This window comes from Amaranthus tricolor, chromosome 7 (assembly GCF_026212465.1).
Source record: "Amaranthus tricolor cultivar Red isolate AtriRed21 chromosome 7, ASM2621246v1, whole genome shotgun sequence".
Classification (NCBI taxonomy): Eukaryota; Viridiplantae; Streptophyta; class Magnoliopsida; order Caryophyllales; family Amaranthaceae; genus Amaranthus; species Amaranthus tricolor.
In genome coordinates this window covers 27,946,390-27,973,436 of record NC_080053.1, presented here as the reverse complement: position 1 = coordinate 27,973,436, position 27,047 = coordinate 27,946,390, and the positions used below count along the sequence as shown (strand labels likewise).

Below are 27,047 nucleotides of genomic sequence, written 5' to 3'. Positions count from 1 at the left end.
ATTTTAAAGCTCTCGTAATTGTTGTTATATATCTTTAACTTTTGTAGTCTAAACTGTTAGTATATCGATCTCTTGAAATTTTATTACGGTTCTTTTAAATAAGTTTCATGTTAATTTTTTTTGTATTGTAATAAATTGAATAGAGAAAAATATCTAATATTGAAAACTTTTTTTCACAAAATTTCACAACCAACTAAAATGAAACTACAATAATCGTCGCAATTGGTGATGAGTTAAAAGTATAATATCATATTTATTATTAGTAGTTATATTTTTCCTTTTTTATTTATGTGAGAGATTGTTGAGTGAAATATGGCTATTGAAAAAACAACGGATGGTGTTTTTTTTCAAGATTGTGATTTGTGATGAGACCAAGAACATGGTTTAGTTGAATTTGGCCAAGGAAAAAAAAACCAAAAGTAGGGTAATCGAGCAAAGGTCGAAAATTTTTGAATGCGCTTGGGCCAAGGTGCAATTCAACATCATGTGTCGGAAATTGAGTAGTTGGAGTGAGCCATTCCAAAAGTCATGTGACAAGCCTAACAAGTCGTCTCAACGATATTTTGTGTCATACGCCATACCCAAGCCTAGCTATTTTCCAAAATTAGTGTCCACAACATGCTTGAAGCCCGCTTAGAGTGTTGTGTCGAGCCACATGCACATTGTATCCGTGCCATTTGTGCGCCAACCGAACACATGCTCACTAAGCCCTTGGAAGAGCATTGTTCACAAGTTGCTTCATACTTCATCTAGAATAAGTTATGGATTAGTCTATATTTTGAGTCTAAGTCTAAAATGAACTTAATCCACAATATTTTTAGTATACACCTATGCTTAATCTTCCATTCGTAATTTAATATTAATGCACTAAATCCATGTTGAACCAACTCATATTTTGAATATTAAATATTCGCAACTTTCTTTTTGTACCTACAAAAAGTTTAATTTCAACCAACTTTAAAGACAAATTAAACAACAAAAAAGTCAAAAATACATTTATTTTTAATTTGACAAACTGAAAATACCCTCTTTCTAAAGGGACCCTGTGAAATCTATGAACACCAGGAAACAAGGAAAGAAATACCCATAAATCATTATGTCCTCAATATCAGCAGTATGCTACATGATATGTGCTGAAAAACAGAAATGAAGCAAACCCTAACTTGGAAGAGATTTCTTGAGACTTCACAACATCCACTTCACTTGGATGCATATTTACTCTCGATCTTTATGTAATACCTACGATACTTGATCTTCGATCCACCTGCACCTACAGCGACCCGCGTTTCAAATTTATGGTTCAAGGAAATAAATGATAGTGTGAATTGTAGAAATGTAAGGAGCAATCAGCTTTCTGAAACTTTTTAATAACGTTAGCATAATCGGGAAACAGATATTATGAAAATATAAAATGCTCTCATAGAAAACTTTGTCAAGGGAAATAAAGGTACAAAAGAGTCGTAATATTCCATTCTATTACCCTAATATCATTAGGTGGCTGTGGCTCACACCAAGATGAGGTTTGATGGGGTCGGTATGAAACTTTACCCTTGTTGGTGTTAACAAAGAATTAAGTGATAGGGATCATTTCCATAAAAAGAAATGTAGCAAAGGAAGGGAACGGATAAGTATAAATTGTGTTTCTTCCATCCTATTAAATTTGCACCTCTTAACAAAGGTGTAATTATTAATTTGTAGTTGGGGAATACAAGACAAATAACAAGTAGGCTGAAGAAATAAGTAGATGAGATAATAAGAGCATGGATTTCTGGATGTGATTAAAAGATAATTGTGGAGATCATTACCAAAATAGGAAAGGGTTGTGGGATAACCCTGAATACAAATTGGGTGCAAATTAAATTAGACAAAGGGAATAACAAACTCAGGGGGACACAGAGAGTATCTAATATCTCCCACCCTCTCTCTCTCCTCCCCCAAATGAAAGGGGAGAAAGAGTTACATGTGCTACTTGAATTAATCAAATCCACAACCAGCAATTATGTCAACCAATTTCGAAAAAAGAGGATGTGTTTAACATCAAAAAGAGAAATGGTGAGGATGTCCACATTTGCAAAAAATTAGAGATATTGTTCAACAAATTCATTTACAGTCAAGCAAAAATACATAAAATTCTTTTTTTTTTTTAATAAGATTGTCAAAGAGCGCCAAATGCATGATGATCTAACCTTCGTAATATTGTGAAGATATATGCACTAACCTGACATTTGTTTCCATTGATCGACACCACCATGTACAAGGAAACTCTGTCTCTCATACCCACCAAAGAAATCTTCTAGATGGCGCATGATCCTTAGAGTAACAATTAGACAACACAAATATTAGTATAAGTGAATGTATACAAATTCTGAATACCGATGATTTGTAACCGATACCTTTCACTTTAAAGAAGGGGCATATGGAGCGGGGCATGGAGAGACAATGTGATCAGGCAACTGGTCTATTAGGTCCACAGTCGCTTGCAAGCATGTTTGCAGTATTTTCTTTTCCATCCTAACAAGCTGAGTAGCAACTCGTTTTCTGGGACTCAGATCTTGATCTGCCAACTAAATTGATTTAACCTTGTCATACTAAGAATCCTGGTAAAGCAATTAAGAATATAGTAAAGACAAGCTTGATAGGAATAGCAAGTACCAAATAATTGTCCTCGACTAATGTAGTAGGGTAATAGGAAAGTCTTTCCTTGAAATAATCCAAAAGCTGATCCAAAACAGCTCTTTCGGTGCACGAACTCACCTTCAACACCAAAATTCGCAAGATAAATAAATACATTCAATGATTGGCTATTAAATAATTATATTTTCATTCTTTAAACCTTTTTCTGCTATTTACTTTCTCTATAATTTAAAGTGCCCCTTTTTTTATGGGGAAATTTTAATTTAGTGCACTATTTTTCATGAACACTTCAAGAATAATAGACGAATCACAACTCACTAGCTTACCAATGTTCACACTGCACCTACCCACAAGGGGACCATCCTCTCCCTTTCACTTGGGAATTTTGATGCACTTACACACTCTCGTCAATCCCTATTTTACTTTCCCAAACCAAATTGTGCACTTAAACAATGGAGGAAGTAAAACGGCAAAAGCACGCAAGGCAAATATCAATGCAAAAAACAAATCGACTTCTGCCATGTTTTAATCAAAATCCTTGTTCACCCATCACCTTAATAATGGATTATAAGATCTAGATATGATACTTAAACTTTATAATCTCAGCCCATTTAGAGTAGACCAACATATATTCTCCAATTACGATTGCACTTTTATAGAGCACAGCAAATTAAGACACATTTTGATGCATTTCAAAAAGCAGAACAAAAGATTGAAAAATTAACAAGAAGCTCTTCCCGGATTATGCAACAACAAACACTCATGAATACAAGCAAATATGAAAGGGAGTCTCAACATAAATACTCCCCCTGTCCCTCACAATTTGCATCTCTTTCTATTTTAGTTTGTCCCACTCATTTTGCGCTCTTACCCTTTTTGGCAATTGCCCCACTTTCTATTTTTAAATCTCATCCACAAACTTATTATCTCTCTCCATCTTACCACTTATTTTTATCATCCACTTGTTTTTTTCTTATTCTCCAACTCAAAATTCACTTTCCAATAAATTTCACCCAAAATACTTGGGTGCATTCTCATAGGGACGAAGGGAGTAATATTCTTTGTCCTAAACAAAACTAAACACATAAATCAATAATTGTACATCACAACTATTCTACCACCAATAGACAAGTAGAAATAAATTATGATGCAAATGTCTCAAAAACTAGAAGCTGCCACTGATACCAGCATAAGCACATCATAACAAGATAGTGAACTTACAGGACAGACAGGACCTTGTGAAGTAATAACGGAGTGCATATCAGCAGGATCTGAAACATAACCAAGTCGCAAATACGGAAGCATTTCCGCCACTGCTTCTTTTTCTTTTCCCACACGCACCTGCCATATGAGAAGAGGAATAACAGACCTATATTCAGTAAATGTGGCAATCAGGCAGAACATTAGTCATGCCATTTCTGTAGTTTTTAAGGCAGGGCTAAGGTTATTGCAGGTCAAATAACTCCCCATGTGGAATGAAATTGAAATGATCAGAGGTAGTTTTTTTAGATTTTAAGTGAGCTCAAGCCTCATGTCTTATAGGGTCAAGATCCGATTTCATTCACATTATTTTTTGAATGGTCGTATTCATGAGTCAATTTACAAATTGAAACATTAACCTAAAATGAACATTTTTTAAAGATTAAAAGAGATAATCAAAATCTTAGCATTTTTGAAGAATGAGGTTATGAAAAAACTTTGTTAATTATCCCAAAATTCGAGGTCATATACTTATATCTGATAAAAGTAATTAGGTACTTGTAAAAAAAGGACTTAAATTGAATTGGGCATCACAACATCTAGGTGAGATTAGTAATTACGTACTTGTATAACTTGACACATAACACAAATCGAGTTAAATTCAGGTCATAATTCTAGTGTGATGGGTTTTAAATTATGGGCCATCAAAGGTCATCATAACTTCCAGCCTCCAGGTGTGTTTTAAATTAACTGGGAACAAGATTGAGTCCATACTTGAAAAGTTTGCTGAGACAGTTTTCCATTACGTTGGGCAACCATCCTCTTCTCCTGATACTGTGGATCATCTGTGTTGAGAGCAGCCTATCAATCAAAATACTCCTAAATCAGCTATGACAAGTGAAAAGTGAGTCCACATATTCAAAAACCAGCTAAACAGTACACAAATACTTCAGGATCAGGAAGCAATTGTGATCACACAAAAAATTAAGTACTTGAGAAAATCTTTATCAGACTTGTCTTTTTAAAAAAGAAACCCATAATGACATGATACACACACATATATATACATATATCCTTGATTCCTTGTTTACAAATCAGAGCATACAAAATATACATTAGGTCCGAAAGAAATGAAGATGTAACATTTCTGATAAGGATAGATCAACGTTAAGACCTATAGTAAAATAATTAAAGTAACTTCATTTTACCTCAACTACAATACGGTCATAAGGATTATCCTCGTCGACAAAACCATAATTTATGAGTAGCTTTGAATTTGGTTGTGGCCCACACCTGTATATGTCAGCCATACCAAAACTATAATGTACATAATGTAGTGGCTAGAGAACGAATGACATACAAAGTGGTAAAACAAGGAAAAGAAAACAGAAAAAGTTGACAATCTGGGATTTTTCTTCTAAGTTCCCAATTACTTATCCCAGCAAAGGGGACACTACAAACATTGAGCAAGAGCAGGCTGTCTGCATAAGAATCAACAAAATAAAAACTATACTAGCTATACATCATTATCACCGATTCTAATTCATCCAGTCATGATGCCCAATAAAAGTTACAATGAAATAGGGATACATAGTTTAGTGAATCCAACCAAAAACACTCCTAGGAAACTTCTGGCATATGAACAACTGAACATTTGAAACAAATTGACATTAGAAATATACGATTAGCACAATGGGTAACATGGCTATAGGACTGCCCTTAACTGGCTCCTTTCCCAATGTCCAGTTACAAAGCAGGTTCCATCAGCCATGGTGCATTGAAATCCATTTAATCAAGACAAATTGTGTTATCAAATACCACGGTGTTATGTGCTTCGGCGTAAAAATAACAGGGTGCTAATTATAATTTTTAAATAAATATAAAACATAACTCCACAGAGAAAAACTAACAGGTCAACAAAATACAAATATTACATAAAGGCAAGTTATTATTTCAAAAGAAACATAATAATGCATAATTTTACCAGACCACAATTGGTTCTCCAGCCTTGTATGGCCGATCAACCACAAATTGCACAGCATCATCTACAGCAGTTAACATTGCCTTGCAAGTACTCTTATAAGCTAGCAACGGGGGACCTAAGGGTACCAAAGCAAATCTGCGCGCTAAGCTCACTCCCTGGTTGAAAATGTGATAAAAGATTTCAGGCTATATCCATTTAAGTGTTAATGTACAACATGGCATGCCAAGTAACATAATCAACATTTGAGGCTGGAGTAAAATAGTAAGAGAAAAGTGCCTTTACTGGACACTCAAATTCACACATAGCTTGGAAGGGAATATTAGCATGCTAATAAAATTAAAATAAGGCTAAAGCATATGGTTAGGAACATTAGTTCCTCATAGAAACCCTGCAAAACACACATTTTGCAGTGAACCCTAGTTTTACAAAAAATCTAAAGAAAGTAACAGAATTCAAACAGAAAAATTTGACCAAAAAATGAACTTCAATCAATCAATATCATAAAGCAGTAACTTCTCCAACTCTGAAAAGCCACATCCATGGGAATACATAAATTCTCTCATCTATACCTGAATTAAGATAGAGTTTTTCGGTTTAACTCTTCATTGTGCCTTTTGTTGTATTTGTACAAACCAGTATAACATCCACCAAAAATATGATAGCAGTGGCAATCGGTTTACTAATTGAGCCACAAATATAATAACACTGAAGTTGGGATAAGCACATGGGGTACCTAAAGGTACATAACTTGAGAGTTACTCCGCAAATTCGCCAAAGCGCAAAAACAAGGCCACATCACCGTATTTGTGACCGTATTGTAATGTTTTTTGAGCTTACAGGAACTGAAATATAGACCGGATGGTGAACTCATCAGCAGTGACCTTTAAATCCATTTCACGGCCGTAACTGAAACCGTATTTTTGCAATATGACTCTTAGTAAGAAGTCCTAATTAGCAGGACATCAAAAAAATAATAATAATCCTTGCAAAATCATTGTTCAGAAAAAATTAAGTAATTAATTTCCAAACAAAAAAAAAAAACTCCATCCTACAATTATGTTAACACAAAGCCATTATTGACCCAGATTCTGAGTATTCTGATAACGTAAAAGGGACTAGAAGGTGAGAAATGAAACCATTGCATCAGAGCAAAGTTTCCTCTCAAATAACAATAAAAATCCCCTAGAAAATTCACAACAATCATATAAAAGATCCAATTCAGATTCCTTGAGCTCCAAAATTTTCAAGAAAGGCTAACATGCCCATGGCACACCAGACATTGAATGTGATAAGTAATAATACCATATTTACCTGTAAATGCACCACACAGGACTGAACAGCAACAAAAGCTTGCTTGAAGATCTCAAAAGGAAATGCTTCAGTGGGAATATCATATGGATATTGCTGTAAAATGCCAGCCAAGTAAAATCTTATAAATATCAAGAGAAAAAGGATCATCTCAATTAATTGAGAAGTCAAGGAGAGACTAGAGAATTGAGAGAAACAAAGTCAAATATGTTGTTTTCTCCGTCTAAAGAAGCATAGATAAACATAGCTAACTTTGACCATTGTCCATTTTAAGTGATCATCAATATTGGGGTTTCAAACTTCGCTTTACTATTTTAGCAAAATAAGCTTAGTGAAGCTTCATATTAGCAATAAGTTCTTTCAATTAATGCAAAGCTGAGTTTTGTTGATCCAAATCCTCAAACATTCAACCACTCAAGCGGTCCATTCATCATATTGTCGGCATATATATTATCCCATATTGCTATCTACTTGCTTCAGTGCAGTAATAAAAGTATAATTCATCCTAACTCTACCACTAAAATTGTTGGCTCATACATTTTCCCATACTGCTATATACTTACAGAGTACTAGCTTATGAAATACTTTTTATGAAAGACTATCACTTCATATTTCAACAATAACGAGATAATTAAAAACTTCCTTCGTACTTGAAAAGTTATAATTCACAAACTACAACTTTTTGCGCCAACACTAATCTAAACTATATTCGATAAAAAATTTTGTCAAGGGTGCAGAGAGTGAGAAGGAATCAGAAAAAAAAAAAAAAAAAAAAAAAAAAAAAAAGCCAATCAAAAACCTTAAATCCATGGATCAAATAACTCGAAGAAGCATCATCTCAAGCCCTTCAACATCCTTCCATCCAACAATCACAACCACACATCCACTGCAATGCGATTGCAGAATCCACCAAAAAACCCAACAGCCAAATAATTCTAAAATCCGAAGAGTAGTCACTTCCCCAGAACCCAAAACTGCAAAACCCTCCATGTCTCTCACCCTCTTTAAACTAATTTTCACCTGAAATGACAATACCATGCAATTCCACCTGCATTAAAAGGCATCCAACAGGAGATTTTTAAAAAACAACTACGGAGCAATCAAACGAGAGTATCTGTTAAATCTCAACCACCATGATTGAGATTGATGAGATGGAAATTGCAGGGTGGTGGTGGTCAAAATAGATAACAAATGAGGCTGCAGCATTGGTGCGTTAAGTGGTAGCAGTAATGGAGGAAAAGGAGGTTGTAATGACTGGCACGCAAGACCAAAAAGGTTTTGGATTAGAGTTTTCTTGCCAAACAATAAAAGACAATTGTTTTTGAACCAAACTCAAAAAAATTCTTAGCTTTTTTTCCATTTTTTATATTCCCCTTCTTGCCAAGTGAACCACACAACCATCTAACTTAATTGCAACTTGATAACGTGTTCTATATGTAAGTTATCTTCATGAATAGACACATAATAAGTAATGATTTGCAATGGAATTGAATAAGTTAACTTACTCGGCTACACCATGGTCAATCCAACACAAGCACTAGAGTTCAAGTGCTATTAATGCAATTCAATTTAAAATTACTTGAACCTGAACACGAACTACCCAAAAGCCCAAACCCGCATAATTGACAGAGTTTAACTAAGAAAGTACTTATCATTTAGAGTTTCGCACAGATTCTTTGATGTAATGAATATATTAGCGGAGAAAATAATGGTCACATTTGACAGCCTTTGACCTCCAAAGCTAAATGTCTACTACTATTTGGATTAAAAAAACGTAGGAAATGATGCACAAATAATTGAAAAAATATCATACTTCACCCTCTATAAATAGTTTGTCCATCACATCATAGCAACACACACTTGTGTGTCAATAGATAAATGCAAAAGGAAGCAAAATACCAAATTTTGACCTCAAGTCTAAAGCGACTTGAAGTATGAAGTCTCATGTGCTATGACACAGTGCACTTTTTCAACATAATTTTCACCTCCATAAAATAGTTTCTATATCCACTAAAATGTAGTGTTGGTGACTACTTCCCAAAAATAGATAACGTCACCTGAAAAAGGGATCCAGCCATAAACCACACTGTGTCGAGCTCACCATACTCTTTTCTGATTCCTTCAGCCCTTTGCTCAATATCAGCCTACAACCATCAAACAACATTTCCAATCACCAAAAGATGAAAAGAAAATATCATCTACCAGAATTTATCATAAAACATGTAACATTGGGTTTATACATCCAAAAGAAAGTGAAAAGAATACCAGAACAGGGCTTCCAGCAAGATAGGAGAGTTCATTCTCTGACCACAAAAGAGGAGACTCCACGGCAAGTTGTCCCCTACCTCTTTGCCGATCAAGCTCTTTGATATATGGATACCAAAAAGATTTTTTTCCCTGCTTTTTTTCATACATCAAATATAAAGCCAAACAAGCCAACTCTGATAATTTGTTCGATGCCAAAAGCTCCGCTGCATGTGAATTCAAGAAGCTGAAGAAAGTTAGAGTCAGTCCGGTCATCCGCATTGCCATAACAAAGGTGTGTGCCTATTAGCAAATAATGACAGCACACCAAGTAGTTCAAAAACCTTAACAGCAAAAATTTACTTGCATATATTGTCGAAGCATCAGATTGAACAAAAACAAATAACACTTTATAAGACTGTTATAATGACGACTAGCAAAAAGGCAAACTGGAGTTTAATGAATCAGTGAAACTTATACACAAACTGAAGTACTATTTCCTTAAAAGAAACTTCCTCGGGAAATTGTAGACAATAATAATACATCATGTACCATGAAAGACCAACGCTAGTACATCAGAGATAAGCTTGTGATACTTTCTCCTGTCTTTATGGCAAACTGAAGTACCATTTCCTTAAAAGTTTAATCTATCATGTACCAACAAACTGAAGTTTAAGTTGTTACACTTCTTCATTTCACGCTAATTAATACACTATCTTGACCCGGAATCTTGTGCATAATTAAAAAGTAAACTCCATTTCACTAACAACTTAGTTGTTTATGGCACTATTTCATCAATCATTGACTTTTACTTTATAATTGATCCATAAGTTCAAACATATTGAATAGCCGCAATATAAATTTTATTAATATCAATTTTAAAAAAATTTATTATTCACAATTATATATATTAAGGAGTGACATAGTGCATTGGCATGTGTGAACAAAACATATGGGAAAATATTAGTTAAATGGAAGTAAACAGTGGATATAATGGATCAAACAAGATATCACTTCAGTATACTCTTTCTTCTAACAAAAAACAACATTGCTTAATGATATTGACTATGACTACACTATGCAATTGCAAGAGTAGTAACTAATAAAATTGTAAATGTAACAAGTTAATTAAATTGAGTAAACAGCTAAGGATAGGGATTCCGTTAGCTTACCTACAGTCTCGTTACCCAAAACCTTCTCGAGTGTGACAACCAATGAATTAGGAACCGAAAATGCAACATCACCAGCCTACCATTTATGATTCATCAACACAAGTAAAAAATAGCAATACAAAAAAGAAAATAAAACTCATCAATGGCGGAAAAAGAAATAAAACCCAGAAGAGAAGACGAAAAATACCTGAAGATCCTCACTAGCGGCAACATAATGAATAGGCTTATGACTAAAATTATGCGAAGGCCTTTCTTTAAGAATAACTTTACAAGGAGGTAAACCATTAGCATGCATCCAAGATTTCAAATCAATTTCTCTCTCCTCCGAAACACTCCCATTTTCTTCAGAAGATTCAGCAACCAAAATGTCAGGACTGCGCGAAACTGAACATCGATTCTTGAATGAAGAAGTCAAATTGAATTTTGGAGAGTTAATCGAAATTCGAGAAAGGGAAGTAAGAAAGCGTGATGAAGATGGAATTGGAGAAAGTGAAGAGACTTGGTAGTATACTTGTAAGGAACAAGAAGCTTCCATGGCGGAAATTTAGGGTTTTGGAAATGGAGAATTGTGATTAATGAACTGATATCAGTGACTGAAGAAGAATAGATAAGGAGGAGACCATACAAAGAGAGAACATTGGTTGACAATGTCCAAACGAGGAACTAATAATATTTCAATTTTGTCAATTTCTGCCCAAAATATCTTTATTTTTTTCTATAATAATGTTTAAAAATTAATGTTTCATTTATAAATCAATACTACTATAAAAGATAGTCTAATAAAAATACAACATATAAAAGCTAGTCTAAAATTGCATTCTTTTAAAAAAATAAAAAAATAAAATTGCATTTTCACAATAAGTATTTTTTACTCAAATTTAAAATTAAATTCGTTAAACTGTAAAATCATAATATTTATAGCGTTGTTTTAAGATTGGGCTAATGAATTCGTTGATGCTAAACTTGTTGACATTGTTATCGATATGACGCCGCTGTTGTGATATAGTCTTTAAAAATTCACATGGAAAATAAAAATTTTATACAACTATGTTGGAATTATGGTGACTTAGTGCACCATGAAGAGTTTTTAATAATATATGTTAATGCATCATAGTCGAATGGTAGCATTGAAGATGTCGTGATGAAGAGCCTTAAATGGGAAGAGCAAGAGTCAGCTGGTGCTCGAAGTGCTCAAACACGACATTAAAAGATAAGTCCTTTTATTAAACGAGGCAGTAGATTAGAGACATCCAATTAATAAAAAATCAAAGTGCTAGAACGAGCATTATTAGTGCTAAAATGAGCATTATTAGTGCTAAAATGAGCATTCGGCTGAAGCAAAACAGTGAGGTGCTTGAACGGGCAAGTCTAGTGCTCGAACAAGCACCTCATCAGCATTGGGTTATGTTTGTGTTAATTTGGTGTTATGTGGTTGTTAGTCCTTTGTATTCCGGTGGCTTTTCTTGTTCCAATGTTTATATCACTAGTTTTAGCATAAATTGGAGGCTTATACACTTATTGTAAGTAATCATTCTAACCCTTGAGTTTAATCACATAGCCTACTATTCTCTTATTCTCTAGTATAATTCCTTCATTGTAAGAGTTCTCTGAACTCCATTGTTTTAATACTAGTCAAAGAAGATACACACAACTAAAGACGTAGCCTAAGTAAAGTGAACCTTATAAATCTTTGTCTTTGTTCTTTATTGCATTTTATTTCCTATATGCATTGTCATTTTCATTGATAGAGTAATTTGCATCATCAACTATTATCATACCGCTGTTCTTGGTGATATTAGGGATAAAATTTTATACTTTAGACTTAATCTAGTGCTAATTTCAAAGTACCTAAGTGTATAATGAAAATACCACTCTTTGTTTATAATAAACAACCAACATACAACAACTAGCAACTAGCTTATGCAGTAGTTAACTTACTAGCTAACAACTCACTCAATACTTTTACCTAACCAAACAAAAACTACAACCAAACAACATCAAGTACTTAAGTATATAATGAAAAAGGCCAACTCTAATAATTTTAAAAATTTGAATATAAAAATGTCCACAACTCAAATATTCATTTAGTTTTTAACATTATTCAAAAGTAAAGAGTATCATTTTGTCGTCAATCAATAAATAACTCAAATATAAATTTAGTGCATGATTTCTCAAAACCTCTTTTGTAACCTACAGACCTACACTTATAGGTTAGCACTCCAGTCCACTAACTCACGCTCGTGCTCGCTAAATCGATGCAAGACCAACTCGATATTCCATACAAATTTTCTCCAATCCACTAATTCACACTCGTGCATGTTAAATCGATGCAAAACCAACTCGATATTCTATTCCAATTTTCTCGAGTCCAATAACTCACACTCGTACCCACTAAATCAATATAAGACCAACTCGATATTCCATACAAATTTTCTTTTATCCAATAACTCACACTCATACCCACTAAATCAATACAAGACCAACTCGAAGTTAGCATTCAAATTTTCTAAAATAAAAGTGGTAGAGCACTTGATTAAGGTAACACAAGAAAACATAAAGAATCGTGCGAAAACGCCGAGGAGTGAGAACAGATAACCATTAACATGGATGCTAGCTCAGTTGCTTCCGATCTCATTAATTTTTTGAATGCTTCTCCAACTGCTTTCCATGCCGTTGGTACTAATCTTTTGATTCATTGCCTTATTTTCGAATTTTATTTTTTGATTTGATTTTCTTTTGTAATTACATGATGTTCATTTATTTATTAATTAATCTTAGATGAAGCTAAGAGACGTTTGAAGGAATCTGGGTATGAACAGCTTTCTGAGAGACAAGATTGGAGTTTGGAAGCTGGGAAAAAGTATTTCTTCACTAGGAATTATTCTACCATTGTTGCTTTTGCGATTGGTAAAAAGTATGCTTTTAAACCCTTGTTTTATAATTATTGATTTATATTTTGTATGGTTTATATGCCCATTTAAATTATTTTTATTAGGGGGTTAAATCTGTTTTTATAAGTTTTGCAAATGAAATACTAATTCCGTGCTAATAAGAAATGGGAAACAACCGCTTGTTATACTAAGAAAGGTAAGGTTGCGAATATCCGACTATAAAACCCCGCCTAGGTGGGAGCCACTTAACTGTATCAGGTACTAGAATGTTAAATAGTATTCTTGGTCGAGGCCCATGTGGGATTCATCTTAGGCTTATCAAAAACCATTCCAATTACTAACTGAATTGAATCGTTTGGAGGAGTGTGTACATTTTGGTTCATGGAGCCGACCCCATATGTTGGGAATCAAGGCTTTGGTGTTGGCATTGTGTTGATGCTTGGATGAATGGAGTTCTTATGTTTCAAATGTGAAATAGATATGTTGCTGGTAATGGATTTCATATAGTTGGCGCTCATACCGACAGTCCTTGCCTGAAATTGAAGCCGGTATCAAAGGTAATCAGTAATCACACATTCAATGGAGTAGAGCTAAGTGGGAGGGGAGATGTATGCAGTTTTTTTGGACTAAAATTATACTTTCTTTGCTAGGTAAGTAAAGCAGGATATCTGGAGGTTGGTGTCCAAACATACGGAGGGGGATTGTGGCATACATGGTTTGACCGGGATTTGTCTGTGGCTGGACGTGTGGTGATCAAACAACAAATAGATGGTTCTACTTCTTATTCTCACCGGCTTGTCAGGATTCAAAGTCCTATTATGCGAATTCCTACTTTAGCAATTCATTTGGACAGGTGAAATAATATGAACGCACTGAATTCTTTGTCAGGATTCAAAGTCCATTTTTTTCATAATGAGGTATTTCTATCTTCAGTCATCGGGTAGTCTCTAATTTCAATTACCTATTTTTTGAACAGGGGTGTCAATGATGGGTTTAAGCCAAATACACAAAGTCATCTTGCTCCCATCTTGGCGACATCGGTTAAGGTTGACCAACTTCTTACTTAATGACCTTTGTTATATATTCTGAAGTTTATCTGGTTCACATGTCTAGATGATGTACATTTTAACTTGAAAGATTTCAAGTAGAAATGAACGTGATTACGCGTGGTAGTTTTATCTCACTAGATTAACTAATAGTTGATATATATATGCCATCTGTGCTAGTTGGTAATTGATGATGAAGGAAACTAACTAGGCGTCTATCAAATTTTGCTTGAATTCTTATGCAGAACATGCAGTGCTCTTGTTATAAAGAGGATTCCTGGTTTTGGCTTCTATTCGTTATAGGAAATTTTCATCATCTTTGAAGATCTTCATGCTACATGAATCTTATATACTCCCTCTGTTTGCATCAATTTGCAACATGACATAGAAATTAAGGAATGGTGGGACATTTGAACTATATGGATGCTATAAAAAGAGGGACAAAATGCGTGGATGAGAATTAAAAAAGTGATGGGGACATTCGGAAATGTTGCAACTTGCAAAGTTAATGGGATGGGTGAAAATAGAAAGTTTTATCAATTCAAAGGGACAGGAGAAATAGTGTATTAGATTGCGTGTTTGACTTTCAAATGATGGATGTACTGAGTCTAGGACTAAAACCATCGATGCTGTTGTCAACAACTTCTATTCACATATCTAAATATTCTAAAAGTGTACTTCTATCATTATTTGTGGTTCATTAGATGTTTTTTTCTCTTAGATGGGTTTATAAAAGATTTTATTCCTGAGATGAAAAGATATGTATAGTGATTCTTGCACAATGTAACCATTTAATAAAATGAATATAGTGTTGTGCACCTCTTGGGCCTTTTTATTCTTTTGAAACTCTTGTGGAACATGTGCATTGTTCTCATGTAATGTCTTCATCTGACAATGGGTGGCAAGGGACTAGGACGAGCATTTACAAAAAATAATTCTAGTTTTCTTCTATAAAATTACAGGAAGAGCTCAATAAAGTTGATGAAAATGACTCTGTTGCAAATGGCGCTCAAACTGAGACAAGAAAATGTAATGATGACTCGAAGACCAAGAACCAGAAACATCATTCTCTTTTGCTGAAGGTTTGGGCATTGCCTTTCTTGGAAAAACAGTATTTTGATGAATAAACTGAGACAGGAACATGTAATGGATGTGAGGGAAAGAGAGATAGATGCTTCTTATGTTCGCTCACTTCTTTGACTTGATTTACCAGTTACTAGCAGAGGAAATCGGCTGTGAACCAGATGATATTTGTGATTTTGAGTTGCAAGCATGTGATACTCAACCAAGCATTATAGCTGGTGCTCTGAAGGAGTTTGTTTTCTCTGGAAGACTTGATAATCTGTGCATGTCATTTTGTTCTTTAAAGGTTTGGATTTTTCTCTCTCTTACCTCCATGGAAAATAAACTATCAACTATAAAATTCATGCTTACTGTCTGTCCCATGTTGATCATTATATGACACTGTATGGTTTCAAATTTATTAGTCATTATCCATTTTTTTCTTTCAAAATGATTATACTTGGAAATATGTTCCCCAATCATAAAGCAAAGGAGCTTGACACACACACACACAATTATATGTGTATGTATTTATGTATTTAATTCAGCTAATTATGTGGCTTATACTTGAGCTTGCTAATTTTAGAAACACACAAACACAAACTTTTTTAGGCTACCAATTACCATATGCCTTCACTTAATCTTCAACATAGGATGACCTATTGAATTCTTACATTAAGGGCAATGGATGCGAGTCTACATCATTTACTCAAATCTTTGTTCTTTCTGCTTCCCTGTCCAAATGATGTACATTATCTAAAGGATCCTTCATGTTCCAACCATTTTAAGAAAATCACAGATGTCGTTGCCAATGCGGTAATGGTTGCTAAATCGCGGACGCACCACCTAGCGGTGCTACAACTCGTTTCAACATCGCAATGTGAATTGTTAATTTAAAAAAGAACCTATTTTATCTTTCTGATTCAAGTTTTCTAAAACACACTTTCAAATTAAAGCTTATAATAGACGTTTTAGAACCTAATACATATTAAAAAAAGATTATCATGGCTAATATGTTAGAATAACAACTTATAATGACTTTTACTCTATGATTTAAATCACAAGTTGTGTAACGGGGTTTTGCAGATTGGTAACTTCAAAATAAAGAATGAAGGGATAGTTAAGTTATGGATCAACTTGTCCATGCAATTAGGGAGAATTTCGCACTAAAAAAGTACTTAATGTATTTGTACCGAGTAGGACATGTTTAAATGAAGATAAGCTGACTTTTGCTCCCGTTTTTGTTGGATGGGGTTGAGGAAACAAAATGTGAATGTAGTCTTGTCTTGCAATTTACCAATGATTTTTGATTTTCAGGCATTAATAGATGCGACATCCCATGAGGGTAGTCTTGATGATGAAGTTGGTGTTAGAATGGTGGCACTTTTTGATCATGAAGAAGTTGGATCAAATTCAGCTCAAGGAGCTGGGTCTCCTGTCATGTTAGATGCCATCTCCAGAGTCACCCATGCCTTCTGCTCTAACGTTAAGGTGGTCATGAAATTTCAAAATAATTATACTTCAGTTTCTTTATTCTTTAGTTAGCCTAGCAAGTTTCACTTCTTTGCTTTTGTATGCAGTAATGTAAATCATCTTATATCTTTTTTGTATTGAATAATTGTTCAGATGCTTGAAAAGGTTGTGCAGAAAAGTTTCCTTGTTTCAGCCGATATGGCTCATGCGCTGCACCCTAACTACACGGTGGGCTGCTATATCCTTCCTTTCGATATTCACTACATGTAATACATTTGGTTCCCATAAAGCTTTAGTTTCATATGATAAACCTCAAATTGTTCATCAGGACAAGCATGAGGAGAATCACCAGCCCAAAATGCATGGGGGATTGGTTATCAAACATAATGCAAATCAACGTTATGCAACAAATGCTGTAACCTCTTTTGTTTTCAGGGAGATGGCTAATAAACACCAACTTCCTATTCAGGTTTGAGCTCAACTTTCTATCCATGCTTATATGAGTGCTAAAATCCTTATGACTTGTGTAGCTTACTTAATTAATGTCCTGGGAACCTAAAATGACTAAAATTTTGATTTCTTATCCTTCCCCCCACCCCCTAAACTCTACTTAACTACTATCGTATGATGTACATGTTTCAAATTCACTTGCTGTTATTACTTGTTAAAACCTGATAAAATTCGTCAATGTAGTGATTGTGGTAACTGTCATGATGTTGGTCCCTTTGTTGTATATGGACAACTTTAAAAAACAGTTAAATTCTTGTCTTTCAAAATATTTGGTTAGATCAAAGCTTATTGAATACGACCTCTGTTTGATTCATCATATTGGATGAGGAAAGTGTTAAGGAAACTTCTAATTAGAATTATTCCATTTTAGTGGCACATTATATGCTTTATGTTATGACAATGGAAACTACAACAGCTATTTTATGACATTCAAAAGAAGAAAACTTAACAAAATGAAATGGGATTAAGGGAGTACCGTTTAAAACTACAACAGCTTCTACCTAGTTCATGGCTGTTGAATCTCACTACCTAGTTGGTAAATAAGTTAGGTGTCAACTATTTTAGCTTGAGAATAGTCTCAAACTCTGAGGATAGCTCATAATGAGCCTTGAGTAAGTGTAGTTATGATCAACCATTTCTAAGTTCTAAGTAAACATGAACTAGGTAGAAGCTGTTGTAGTTTTAAACGGTACTCCCTCATCTCTCAAGCTATGTTGGCTCATCTCACTTCAGCTCCGGTGACAGGTTGATTACCAAAACATACCCTTGACAGACTTGCTGTATTGAAGTTAGACCCAGTACTATTTCTTGTTCTATCCACTGCGGTGTTGCCTTGGTAGCTCAGCTCCTAGACTTTCTTCTTGAATCCTACTAATATTATGTTTCAGTTTTTCAAAAGTTTGTTGAATCAGTTCCTCAAAAGAAACCTGCAGTTTTCTCAGGAAAACTCTTGAAAATTATTAGATCAATTGGCTGCTAAATGTAGCCCACTGTTTCTTGCCCTCCAAATACTTTGATTTTTGTTACTGGTGAGTGACTCGCTATCAATGATGAGTAAATGAAGGATTTGCCACTTGAACAACACTTCAAAAAAATGGATATATGCTAAGGGATTTCTCACCCTAATAATGGCTTGGTTTTGGAAAGGGATCCCTCACGTAATTCTCGTTAAAACAACATCTGGACTCCTCATAAAGATTCTCCCTCTTTGAACCTTTGAAACGAATTCTGCAGTCAATGCAGCCTATATTCGGTCACAGTGTTCAGTAATGCGGCCTTGTTTTTGCAGTATGGTTAGGACAATCTCCTAATGTAACTCCTAATTTCATTAGCCAAGTTAAACAAAGAACAATAATCTGAAATATCTAACATAATTTGGACAACCCAACAAGACTCCAATTCTCATGTGGATCATGTAAAAGAAGTATAAACCAAGAATAATAAGCTGAAATATCATGGAAGTGATAGGATTTGAGTCTTTATGTACGTTATCATCATCGAAAGTAAGGTTTGTACAATTGACCCCCGAATTCCGCATGTAATGTAATGTATGTTATTACTTATTACCAATACATATGGTCTTTGTCATTCTTCATAAACAATTCGGGTAAAAAATTCTCTGAATTGTATCAACTATTTTCTTGTGATAGAAGTGAAGTGACAACTTTCTGTATTTGTAGGATTTTGTGACGCGAAACGACATGCCTTGCGGTTCCACAATTGGTCCCATCCTGGCTAGCGGTGTAGGAATTCGCACAGTTGATGTTGGTGCACCACAACTATCAATGCATAGCATTAGAGAAATGTGTGCTGTTGATGATGTACTGCACGCTTATATGCATTTCAAAGTCTTCTTCACAGAATTCTCCGAGCTCGACTCAAAGATAATTGTTGATGCATAAGAATTCAACCTCTTGGTAAACACAGTACTATGTTGCTCCATAAGATGGGTTGGCGATTGCTCCCTGGGATTTGGTGGTGAATTTCAAGTCTCCATGCTCGAGTACTTCAGTGTTTTCTCTTAGTTCGTTGATCAATAAGCGCACCGATGGTTGATGTTTAAACTATGTTATTTTGCGCTTTTCTTGAACCGTGCTTGCTTCAGGCATCAATGTAATAGAATAGTTATCGTCAACATTGTGCTCTTAACTGATGTCTTGATGTCTATTTGTGCCTATTGTTCTTGGGTTGATCAGCTAGAAGCACACAGTCACAGATATTAGCATTCGAGTATGAAATTTGATAAACTTAGTGAATTGTGATAACCCTTCATTGCTATCTATTTTCCATTTGTGGGGTCAATTTTTCTTCAACTACTAGAAAAACTACCTCAATTACTCTTTCTCCATTTTCCTAAGATTATCATTCCAATGATCATAAGGGATAACCCTCCATTACTATCTTTGCTTTGTCATTTGCTTAACTCAAAAAAGGGAAGAAGATCGTCATTATCGGTACTAAAATGTGGGAATGATAATAAAAAATTAGTGTGATTTTGGTAGAAATATTTCTAGATAAGTTTAATGATCATTGTTACACCATCAACAATCTCATTTTCGTTACAAAATTTGTTCTCATACACTACCATTTAAACATGTGGTATTAGATGGTAATGGAAAATTGTTACCATGGGAATGACATGATGCATATCTTGAAAATTTACACTATAAGTCATTTTTATTCCCACCATTTATAATTGATTATTAAATGGGTATTCGGTGCAACAACTACGAAACCACTTGGCTATAATTTTCTTATACATGAAGAATACAATGTAAAATAAATTAATTGATGAACACTAATCACCATGCAAATATGCAAGTGTGTGCAACAACTAATCGTAACCAGAGGTTGTGCAAATAAGACTCAAAAGTCACCCGATTATATTAATTTGTAAAAGTAATAATATAAAACCAAAATACACCAGATTTGATCGAATAGTAGTAAGTAATAATGTAAAACCTAAATTTTCTTTCGAAAATCCCCTAATATTGAAAATAAATCTAACCCAAACTGCTATATTTACATGGACATTATACAAACAAAACACCTTTCACCAACCTTCATGGTAATTAAAAGAAGTGTAAACTTAACTCTAGCCCCTATGTTTGTCTGGAACTTCATACTTGATCCTAGAAAGACTCGGTGAAACGTAGTTCGGGAGGGCCAGGACCCAAAATTCCTTTTTGTTCACTAATCTTACCAAGACTAGGTGGTGGGTCTGTTGTTCCGTTCATATCATCGTCTCTCCAGGTAGTCCCTTGCCAGTCTCTCTGTAGCATGGAAACCAATCAACCAAAGAAACGAAGACGAGTACAAGTTCAATATATAGAGCATCTAATGTTACTCGATTCAGTTAAGAAACAAACTCACAATTGCGATAACAAATCCAATCAATTATAGAGAACAAATAGAAGCTTGAAAAGAATTTTACCCAGATAAAAATACTTCTTGAGGATACCGTTTTAGGGTTTGATGAGCATGGATTTGTGCAGTTGGTTTAATGAGCATGGATTGAGGTATGGAGAAGCCTAAGGACGATTGGGATGACTTAGCTAACTAATTTATTTAACAAGATTTGGAGGACAAACAAGATGCCCAATGACTGGAGAAGTACTCTAGTGCGTATTTACAAGCAAAAGAGATATTTAAGATTGCTCTAACTATCGAGGAATAAAACACATGAGCCATACTATAAAGTTATGGGAAAAAGTGATAGAGAAACATTTGTGGAAATATACCTCAATATCAGAAAACCAATTTGGATTTATGCCAAAGAGATCTACAATGGAAGCAATTCATCTTATGAGACAAATAATGGAGTACTCTATGGCAAGAAAAGAGACTTGCACATGGTTTTTATAGACTTTGAAAAAGCATGCGACAAGGTACTTCTAGGTGTGAATAATGTAGACAACATAACATATCAATGAATATTATGTCTTATGGTACTTGGTTGTTTATAGCTGTAAGAAAGAGATAGCATGGAAAAGGGAGAGAGGAAGGCTACGTTAGGTAACTTTCATGTACAAGTCTTTTAAAAGAATAAATGTGTAAAGGTAATAAAACTTTAAAAAAAAAAGAAGGAAAGTTGCGAGTTTTAGAAATAGACCACCCAAATATGGGATTTTTTTCATTTTTGATTTTTCCTTTAACATAATAGGAGTATGACATCTTTAATGTTTGTTGAATAAAGCACCCTATAATCAAATTTCAATAAGCTCCTCAATTTAAAGGTTAAAAATAGTACTCACCTCATCATATATGTGAGGTCCATCTGGCAATATGGGAGTTGTAATAGGAGGAGCCATGTCCGGATCAGGCTTTTGGAAGATAAATGTTGTGTACAAACCTGGAATGGGATCGTACAGAATAAAGCTCTGAAGAATATAATTGACATGCAAAGGCTTACAGAACTGAATGCATATGAAAAGAGAAAGACAAACACATCACCTAACACATCATACGAGCGAGGAAGAAGTCTTCCACGAGAGTCAATAAGATTTGAACCGAATTTCAAAATTAAGCTGGCAAGCTGTGCTCTGTACAAGAAAATTTTATTAGAAAATAAGACTTAAGTTCTGAAGAAAGTATTTAACACAGAAAAGTCAACGACTCTATGTCATGAAGATCATGAGGGCCAGACTAAAATTTCCTATGGTACCCAAACACTTCAGATCGGTCAATTACTATCCAAAAAGAAACTAGTTCACTAATTTCACACCCATTATTCTTAAGTATGCTTTGCCAATTGGTAAATACAGAATTATTGTAAAAATTGAAACATAGTCTTTCATTAGCCCAACGTCGTCACTAAACTCCCGTCTTGGCAGGGTTTGGGAGGTCAAATATCAAAAACTGATCGCTTTTTAAACTCGCTCGTGATCAAGAAGCCTCAGTACTCCACCAGGTCTTCCACGAGTTAACCTCTCCATCACAAAAATCATTCCAAAATCAAGATCCAATCATGTTGTAATTCACAAATCTAATCTTTCTATTTTCAACATTCAACTGTACAAATATCTTGTCGTGTGCCACTTTTTAACAAGTGAGCAGAGGTTCATAGCTTTAAACAATCAAACTCCATCAAGATACGGCTTGATTCCTTTTTTCTAATCTTTTTCATGCTTAGTTGGTGTTAGGATCTTTTTTTCTAAATTATTAGCAACACAAGACTCCATAGTGTTATAGTGGATCTTTTCTAAATTGTTGATAGCCACTTAATACTTCCGTTTCATTCTGGGTATCATTTATGTGGCATGGTATATCCTCTTGAATCTATAGTTCGTGGAACTTAATATGGTCTGTGAGGTCATTCAGGATTTATTGGCATGTTTGGATTTCGATTACTGTTACGTTAAAATTGAAAATTTCGGGACTGCATTTTGAATCAACTGTTGGAAATTAAGGACCAGAGGCGGCTTATCTTAAAGTAAAAGGGGCAAATGAGATAATAGATACAGGTAATGGATTTTTCAGACAGGGGAATTCTAAATGTGCCACTTGGCAATATGAAACTATTCTTAATGATGTTCACTTTGTGTTCCTGATCACATAAAAGGGAATATGGAATATGGAATATTAAGAACTAAAATTCGCGTTTTCTCAATGTTTATGCCTGTTACCTGAAGCTGGATAAGTTTCTTTTTGTATTCGTGTTAGTTTGGACGATCAAGCGATTTGCATGCTAAAGGTTATTCTTGAAGAGGTCAAGCCTTTGGACAATGAGGTGATTTGCATGCAGCTCTTTCTAACTAATCTATAAAAGATGCATTGAACCTCATTAAGTTTTTAGAAGTTCAGAAACTTTATGACAGCGTTGAAAAGAACCAGGCACAAGCTGCGTTCTTGAAGGTCTCCACATGATCTGGTGGTGCCTCAGATTGTACAACTCCTTTCAGGAAAAGGTGGCAGAGCTGGTACCTGGTAGTCAACAAGGTAAACAAGTTCTTGAATGCTATTTGATACAAGAATTAATTTTTGGCTTGGATGATCCGTCACCCAAAGTGGTTGATTTTGCCTACAATGCAGTTGTGTTGACTGCAAAAGTGGGTGGTCTATTCTTGAGGATACTAACATGATTTAAGTCCTGACTTAATTTCAACGATATATGTTGTGATCAAGGATATCCCTTATGACCTTAAGTGATTATCAAGCTGCAAAAAAATCTACCATGGCTTGAGGTTCTAAAGTTCACGAGGAGTCGAGGAGTCAGATACACCAACACACACTAAACCCAAAATCTTCAACCAAAATTCAAAGCAGGAAGCAGAAGTTTCTTTTCATGAATTTACTTCTCATTTCTCAGCGTAAAACTCTACTTAGTTTAATTCCTCATCCTATTTGCGTACAATAATGTATGAGAAAGAACACCAACTTTTTCATCCTGGGTCACAATATGTGATGAAAGTTTGACCTGTCATACCACAAAGGATATCTTGAGAGAGACACTCCATGAATTTCATTCAAGGGAAGTACGGGTCTCTATATCACACTTTCAATCTCTCTATGAAAAGGATCACCAATATATGTTATTCAAGATCTCTTGTCTGATCTATCAAGAATGCCATAGATGCTTGCGTTCTTGACCATGGTATGCAAGAAATGATCAGGTACCGTAGGCCTTAAAATGAATATGAAATTTAATGTAACAGAATCAAAACTTACTCACCTGTTATCATCATAAAATTCAGTTAAATTCTGAATCTCTACATACTCAAGACCAGCTTCTCTAGCCAACCTGAAGTCATATCACAAAAATTAGCATTGGGGTTTTCAGAACAAGAACAAAATCCTTCATAGTTTATCATTTTGTACCAAATAACATTAAATTTGTATTCTTCCATACTTGTATTTGGCATAACTGTTATATGAAAAAAAGTCGCATCTCAAGGCTAGCAAAAATCCAAGCACGTTTTTCATTCAAACATGAGAATTAGTATTCGTGATTTTCAAAAAATTTCATTTAGCTGTAGCAATGTCTTTTAGCCACAAAAGTTTCATTTGGGGTCATGAAAGAACTAGATAAAAGGTGAAGTGCTGGATTATGGTGCCACAGGCCCCCAGTATATCAATAATGTAAGGGTATTTATTACAAAGTATATATATGTGAGAAAATTAGAATCTCCATATGTTATCTCGTACCTGATAAAGCTTGGAAAATGAACTAAACAATGAGTTTCACCAGAAACGTCACTAGCAAACTTGAGTTGGTATTTCTTTCCAAATAATGGAAACCTATTCATTAGAACAATGAAAGAAGTCAAAAGCAGAGCACACTAATGTTTATATGAGCATTGAAGAAGGGTATCTTTCCATTTTTGTACAAATCTTAGTATAAATGAGCAAACACAAACATCAAAGTTTAGCCTTTTAGGCATACTTTTCTTCCTCTATTTCAAAAGTAATCATGTAGCTCTCTGAACGAATGCAGTTAGCATTAGACTTTGTAACACCGCCTTTGTTATGGTATGCTTCAACATTTTTCTGATATTTTGCCCTGTAGTTAAGATTAAGTATCTAGTTAGTTGTGATCAAAGGTTCAATAAGATATGTTAAAAATAGAAGTACTGCAATGAAAGAACACATTTGAACAATTATAATAGAATTAAACCAAAAATTGTTTAAACAAAAAAGAATTCCAAGGATCATCAATATTGTAAAGTCAAAGCTACAGGCTTCAATATCAACAGAAGAATCCATCAAAGTTTCAGAATAAGAAATTCCAAATTTTTATCACATGAAAAGGTATTAACACCATGATAGAAATCAAAGCAAAAGGAAACTTCATAGAAAGAAAAGAGAAACTCAATAAGTACAGATCCATACCATATCATGGAGGAGTCTGGAGTAATTCCGAAAAAGTAACCCCCAGGTTTGAGCAAAGATGAAACATTACGTAAAAGGATCCTTGCTCTCTCTTCAGATTTGAAGCAAATCTACCAAAAAAAAGCTTCAGACATTGCCGCAATTTAATGACAATGATAAAAACGAGTGCTAGCAAACCTGAAACATCAAGGTTCAGTTTATCCACCTGCAAATGCTGCAGGCAGCACACAATATCCACTGTGGCGCACTTGTCCAGCAAATGTGGTTCCAAATTTTCCTGTCATGGTGTCCAAGAATCAGAAAACCTCCGCAGAAAACGATTATAATTAAAGAAAATTCACTTGTAATCATTAATTCCAAAATTGCATACAACACAAAGACCTAGTAACTGTATGCTACATTTGATGGTCATGCAAAAAAAAAAAAAAGAAGAGAGGAAGAGTTTAAAGTAACAGTCAACATAAAAGCTATGTGATTCATGCAAAATGACAACAAGACAACTATTTACTAAAAATATGACTGAAAAAATGATAGAAAAATAGTCCTGAAAATAACAAAATTCCAAACCTAACTGAAACCGAAGTATTGCATTCAAAATACCAGCAACTCAAGTAAACACGAGCCAAATGATCGTATAAGAATTCAAAGCATACATTTAATCAGAAGACTAAATGCAAATCGATGAAAACAAGAAACATTGATGTCAAAAGGAACAACTTAAACAAAAGCTAAAGTCATGGTAAAGGCCCATGATACGTTATATACTTCAACTCTAACAAATTGATGAAAACAAAACAGTATAACAACTAATAAAAACCAGAGAGTATAATATTAGCTCAATTGTAAAGCAAAATACAAACACAACTGATGAAAACAAAAGAGAAAAAAACGCATAAATAGAGACAGAAAGATCACTGTGCAGGGATCAAGTTCAAAGAAGTCTGACGTATAAGCTTTACGCTGGCTCTCCCACGCCATTTTAACTTGGCTTACTCCAGAAGTTTCCACATCTTTGAAAAATTTAACCCTAATTAGTAATCCATCAGGATATGCAATAAAAAAGCAGTTCGGAAATAGAAAAAATACCAACGCCAATGTAGTGACCGATTAAAGCTTCGTCGAATTTCTCAACGTCTGGTACTTGGCCGCAGAATAATTCACATACCTGGAAAAAAACAGCTAGCACACAATGAAATTTTCCATAGGAGAAGACGAAGAAAAAGAGAAATGGAGGAAAGGTAAAAGAAACCGTGGCGTAAGGAAAGAGAAAGATCTTGAAGAGAGCAGTTTTAGCGAAGTCGATGAGACGATGGTGAGTGTGAGTGGATTCCATTATAGCCATTTTCGGAGCTCCTCCGGTCATGGTGTCTTACTCCCAAAACTATGTGAAGGGGCTGAAAATATTTCAGGTCAGTCGAAAATTTGTGGGAAATCAAGAAATATTTTGAAGTATTTATGTTGACAAATTATGAATAGATTATGTCTATCAAACTAACCGATGAATATTTAATTTTAAAGTCATTTATAATCGTAAAGCGATTGATTGAAAAAATAAGTTAATTATATTAGCTAAGTATATAAGTTCTTCTCGTAATGAAACGGTTTCATACAAGATGAGTTGGTTTAACCCAATATATTATATTATTACTTCTACAATTTTATTGTTATGCAGTAAAAAAGTTGACGAGTATTTCTT

At 34.5% G+C, this 27,047-nt stretch overlaps 3 protein-coding genes across 6 annotated transcripts; 1 reads left to right on the top strand and 2 right to left on the bottom strand.

Moving 5' to 3' along the window:
- Positions 1–878: 878 nt before the first annotated feature.
- Positions 879–11,185, bottom strand: LOC130818175 (ribulose-1,5 bisphosphate carboxylase/oxygenase large subunit N-methyltransferase, chloroplastic). 2 transcript variants are annotated; one of them, XM_057684237.1, is made up of 13 exons: positions 10,730–11,185; positions 10,543–10,618; positions 9,392–9,597; positions 9,184–9,270; positions 7,130–7,222; positions 5,819–5,973; positions 5,043–5,127; positions 4,609–4,695; positions 3,856–3,975; positions 2,653–2,754; positions 2,394–2,564; positions 2,219–2,310; positions 879–1,270 (listed from the first exon to the last, which is right to left on the bottom strand). In XM_057684237.1, exons 1-11 carry the CDS (start codon positions 11,075–11,077, stop codon positions 2,397–2,399), a joined length of 1,527 nt encoding a protein of 508 aa, XP_057540220.1. In that variant the 5' UTR covers positions 11,078–11,185; the 3' UTR covers positions 879–1,270; positions 2,219–2,310; positions 2,394–2,396. The 2 variants fall into 2 exon arrangements, with proteins under 2 accessions (XP_057540220.1, XP_057540221.1); XM_057684238.1 differs by having other exon boundaries at positions 879–1,264; positions 10,730–11,182.
- Positions 11,186–12,998: 1,813 nt separating this feature from the next.
- Positions 12,999–19,801, top strand: LOC130818171 (probable aspartyl aminopeptidase). Its single transcript, XM_057684233.1, has 11 exons — positions 12,999–13,218; positions 13,321–13,456; positions 13,912–13,990; positions 14,084–14,286; positions 14,410–14,479; positions 15,442–15,561; positions 15,693–15,848; positions 16,859–17,032; positions 17,168–17,242; positions 17,343–17,483; positions 19,204–19,801. The coding sequence occupies exons 1-11, from the start codon at positions 13,146–13,148 to the stop codon at positions 19,423–19,425; spliced, it is 1,449 nt and encodes a 482-aa protein (XP_057540216.1). The 5' UTR covers positions 12,999–13,145; the 3' UTR covers positions 19,426–19,801.
- A 576-nt stretch (positions 19,802–20,377) lies between these two features.
- LOC130818172 (mRNA cap guanine-N7 methyltransferase 2) lies at positions 20,378–26,794 on the bottom strand. Of its 3 annotated transcripts, XM_057684235.1 has the most exons (12): positions 26,601–26,793; positions 26,438–26,516; positions 26,267–26,361; positions 25,557–25,628; positions 25,352–25,461; positions 24,906–25,022; positions 24,668–24,760; positions 24,195–24,263; positions 21,977–22,065; positions 21,778–21,875; positions 21,265–21,305; positions 20,659–20,796 (listed from the first exon to the last, which is right to left on the bottom strand). In XM_057684235.1, the coding sequence occupies exons 1-11, from the start codon at positions 26,712–26,714 to the stop codon at positions 21,291–21,293; spliced, it is 951 nt and encodes a 316-aa protein (XP_057540218.1). In that variant the 5' UTR covers positions 26,715–26,793; the 3' UTR covers positions 20,659–20,796; positions 21,265–21,290. The 3 variants fall into 3 exon arrangements, 2 of the variants coding, with proteins under 2 accessions (XP_057540217.1, XP_057540218.1); XM_057684234.1 differs by lacking the exon at positions 21,265–21,305 and having other exon boundaries at positions 20,378–20,796; positions 26,601–26,792; XR_009043934.1 differs by lacking the exons at positions 20,659–20,796; positions 21,265–21,305 and adding an exon at positions 23,149–23,446 and having other exon boundaries at positions 21,856–21,875; positions 26,601–26,794.
- Between the last annotated feature and the right edge of the window lie 253 nt (positions 26,795–27,047).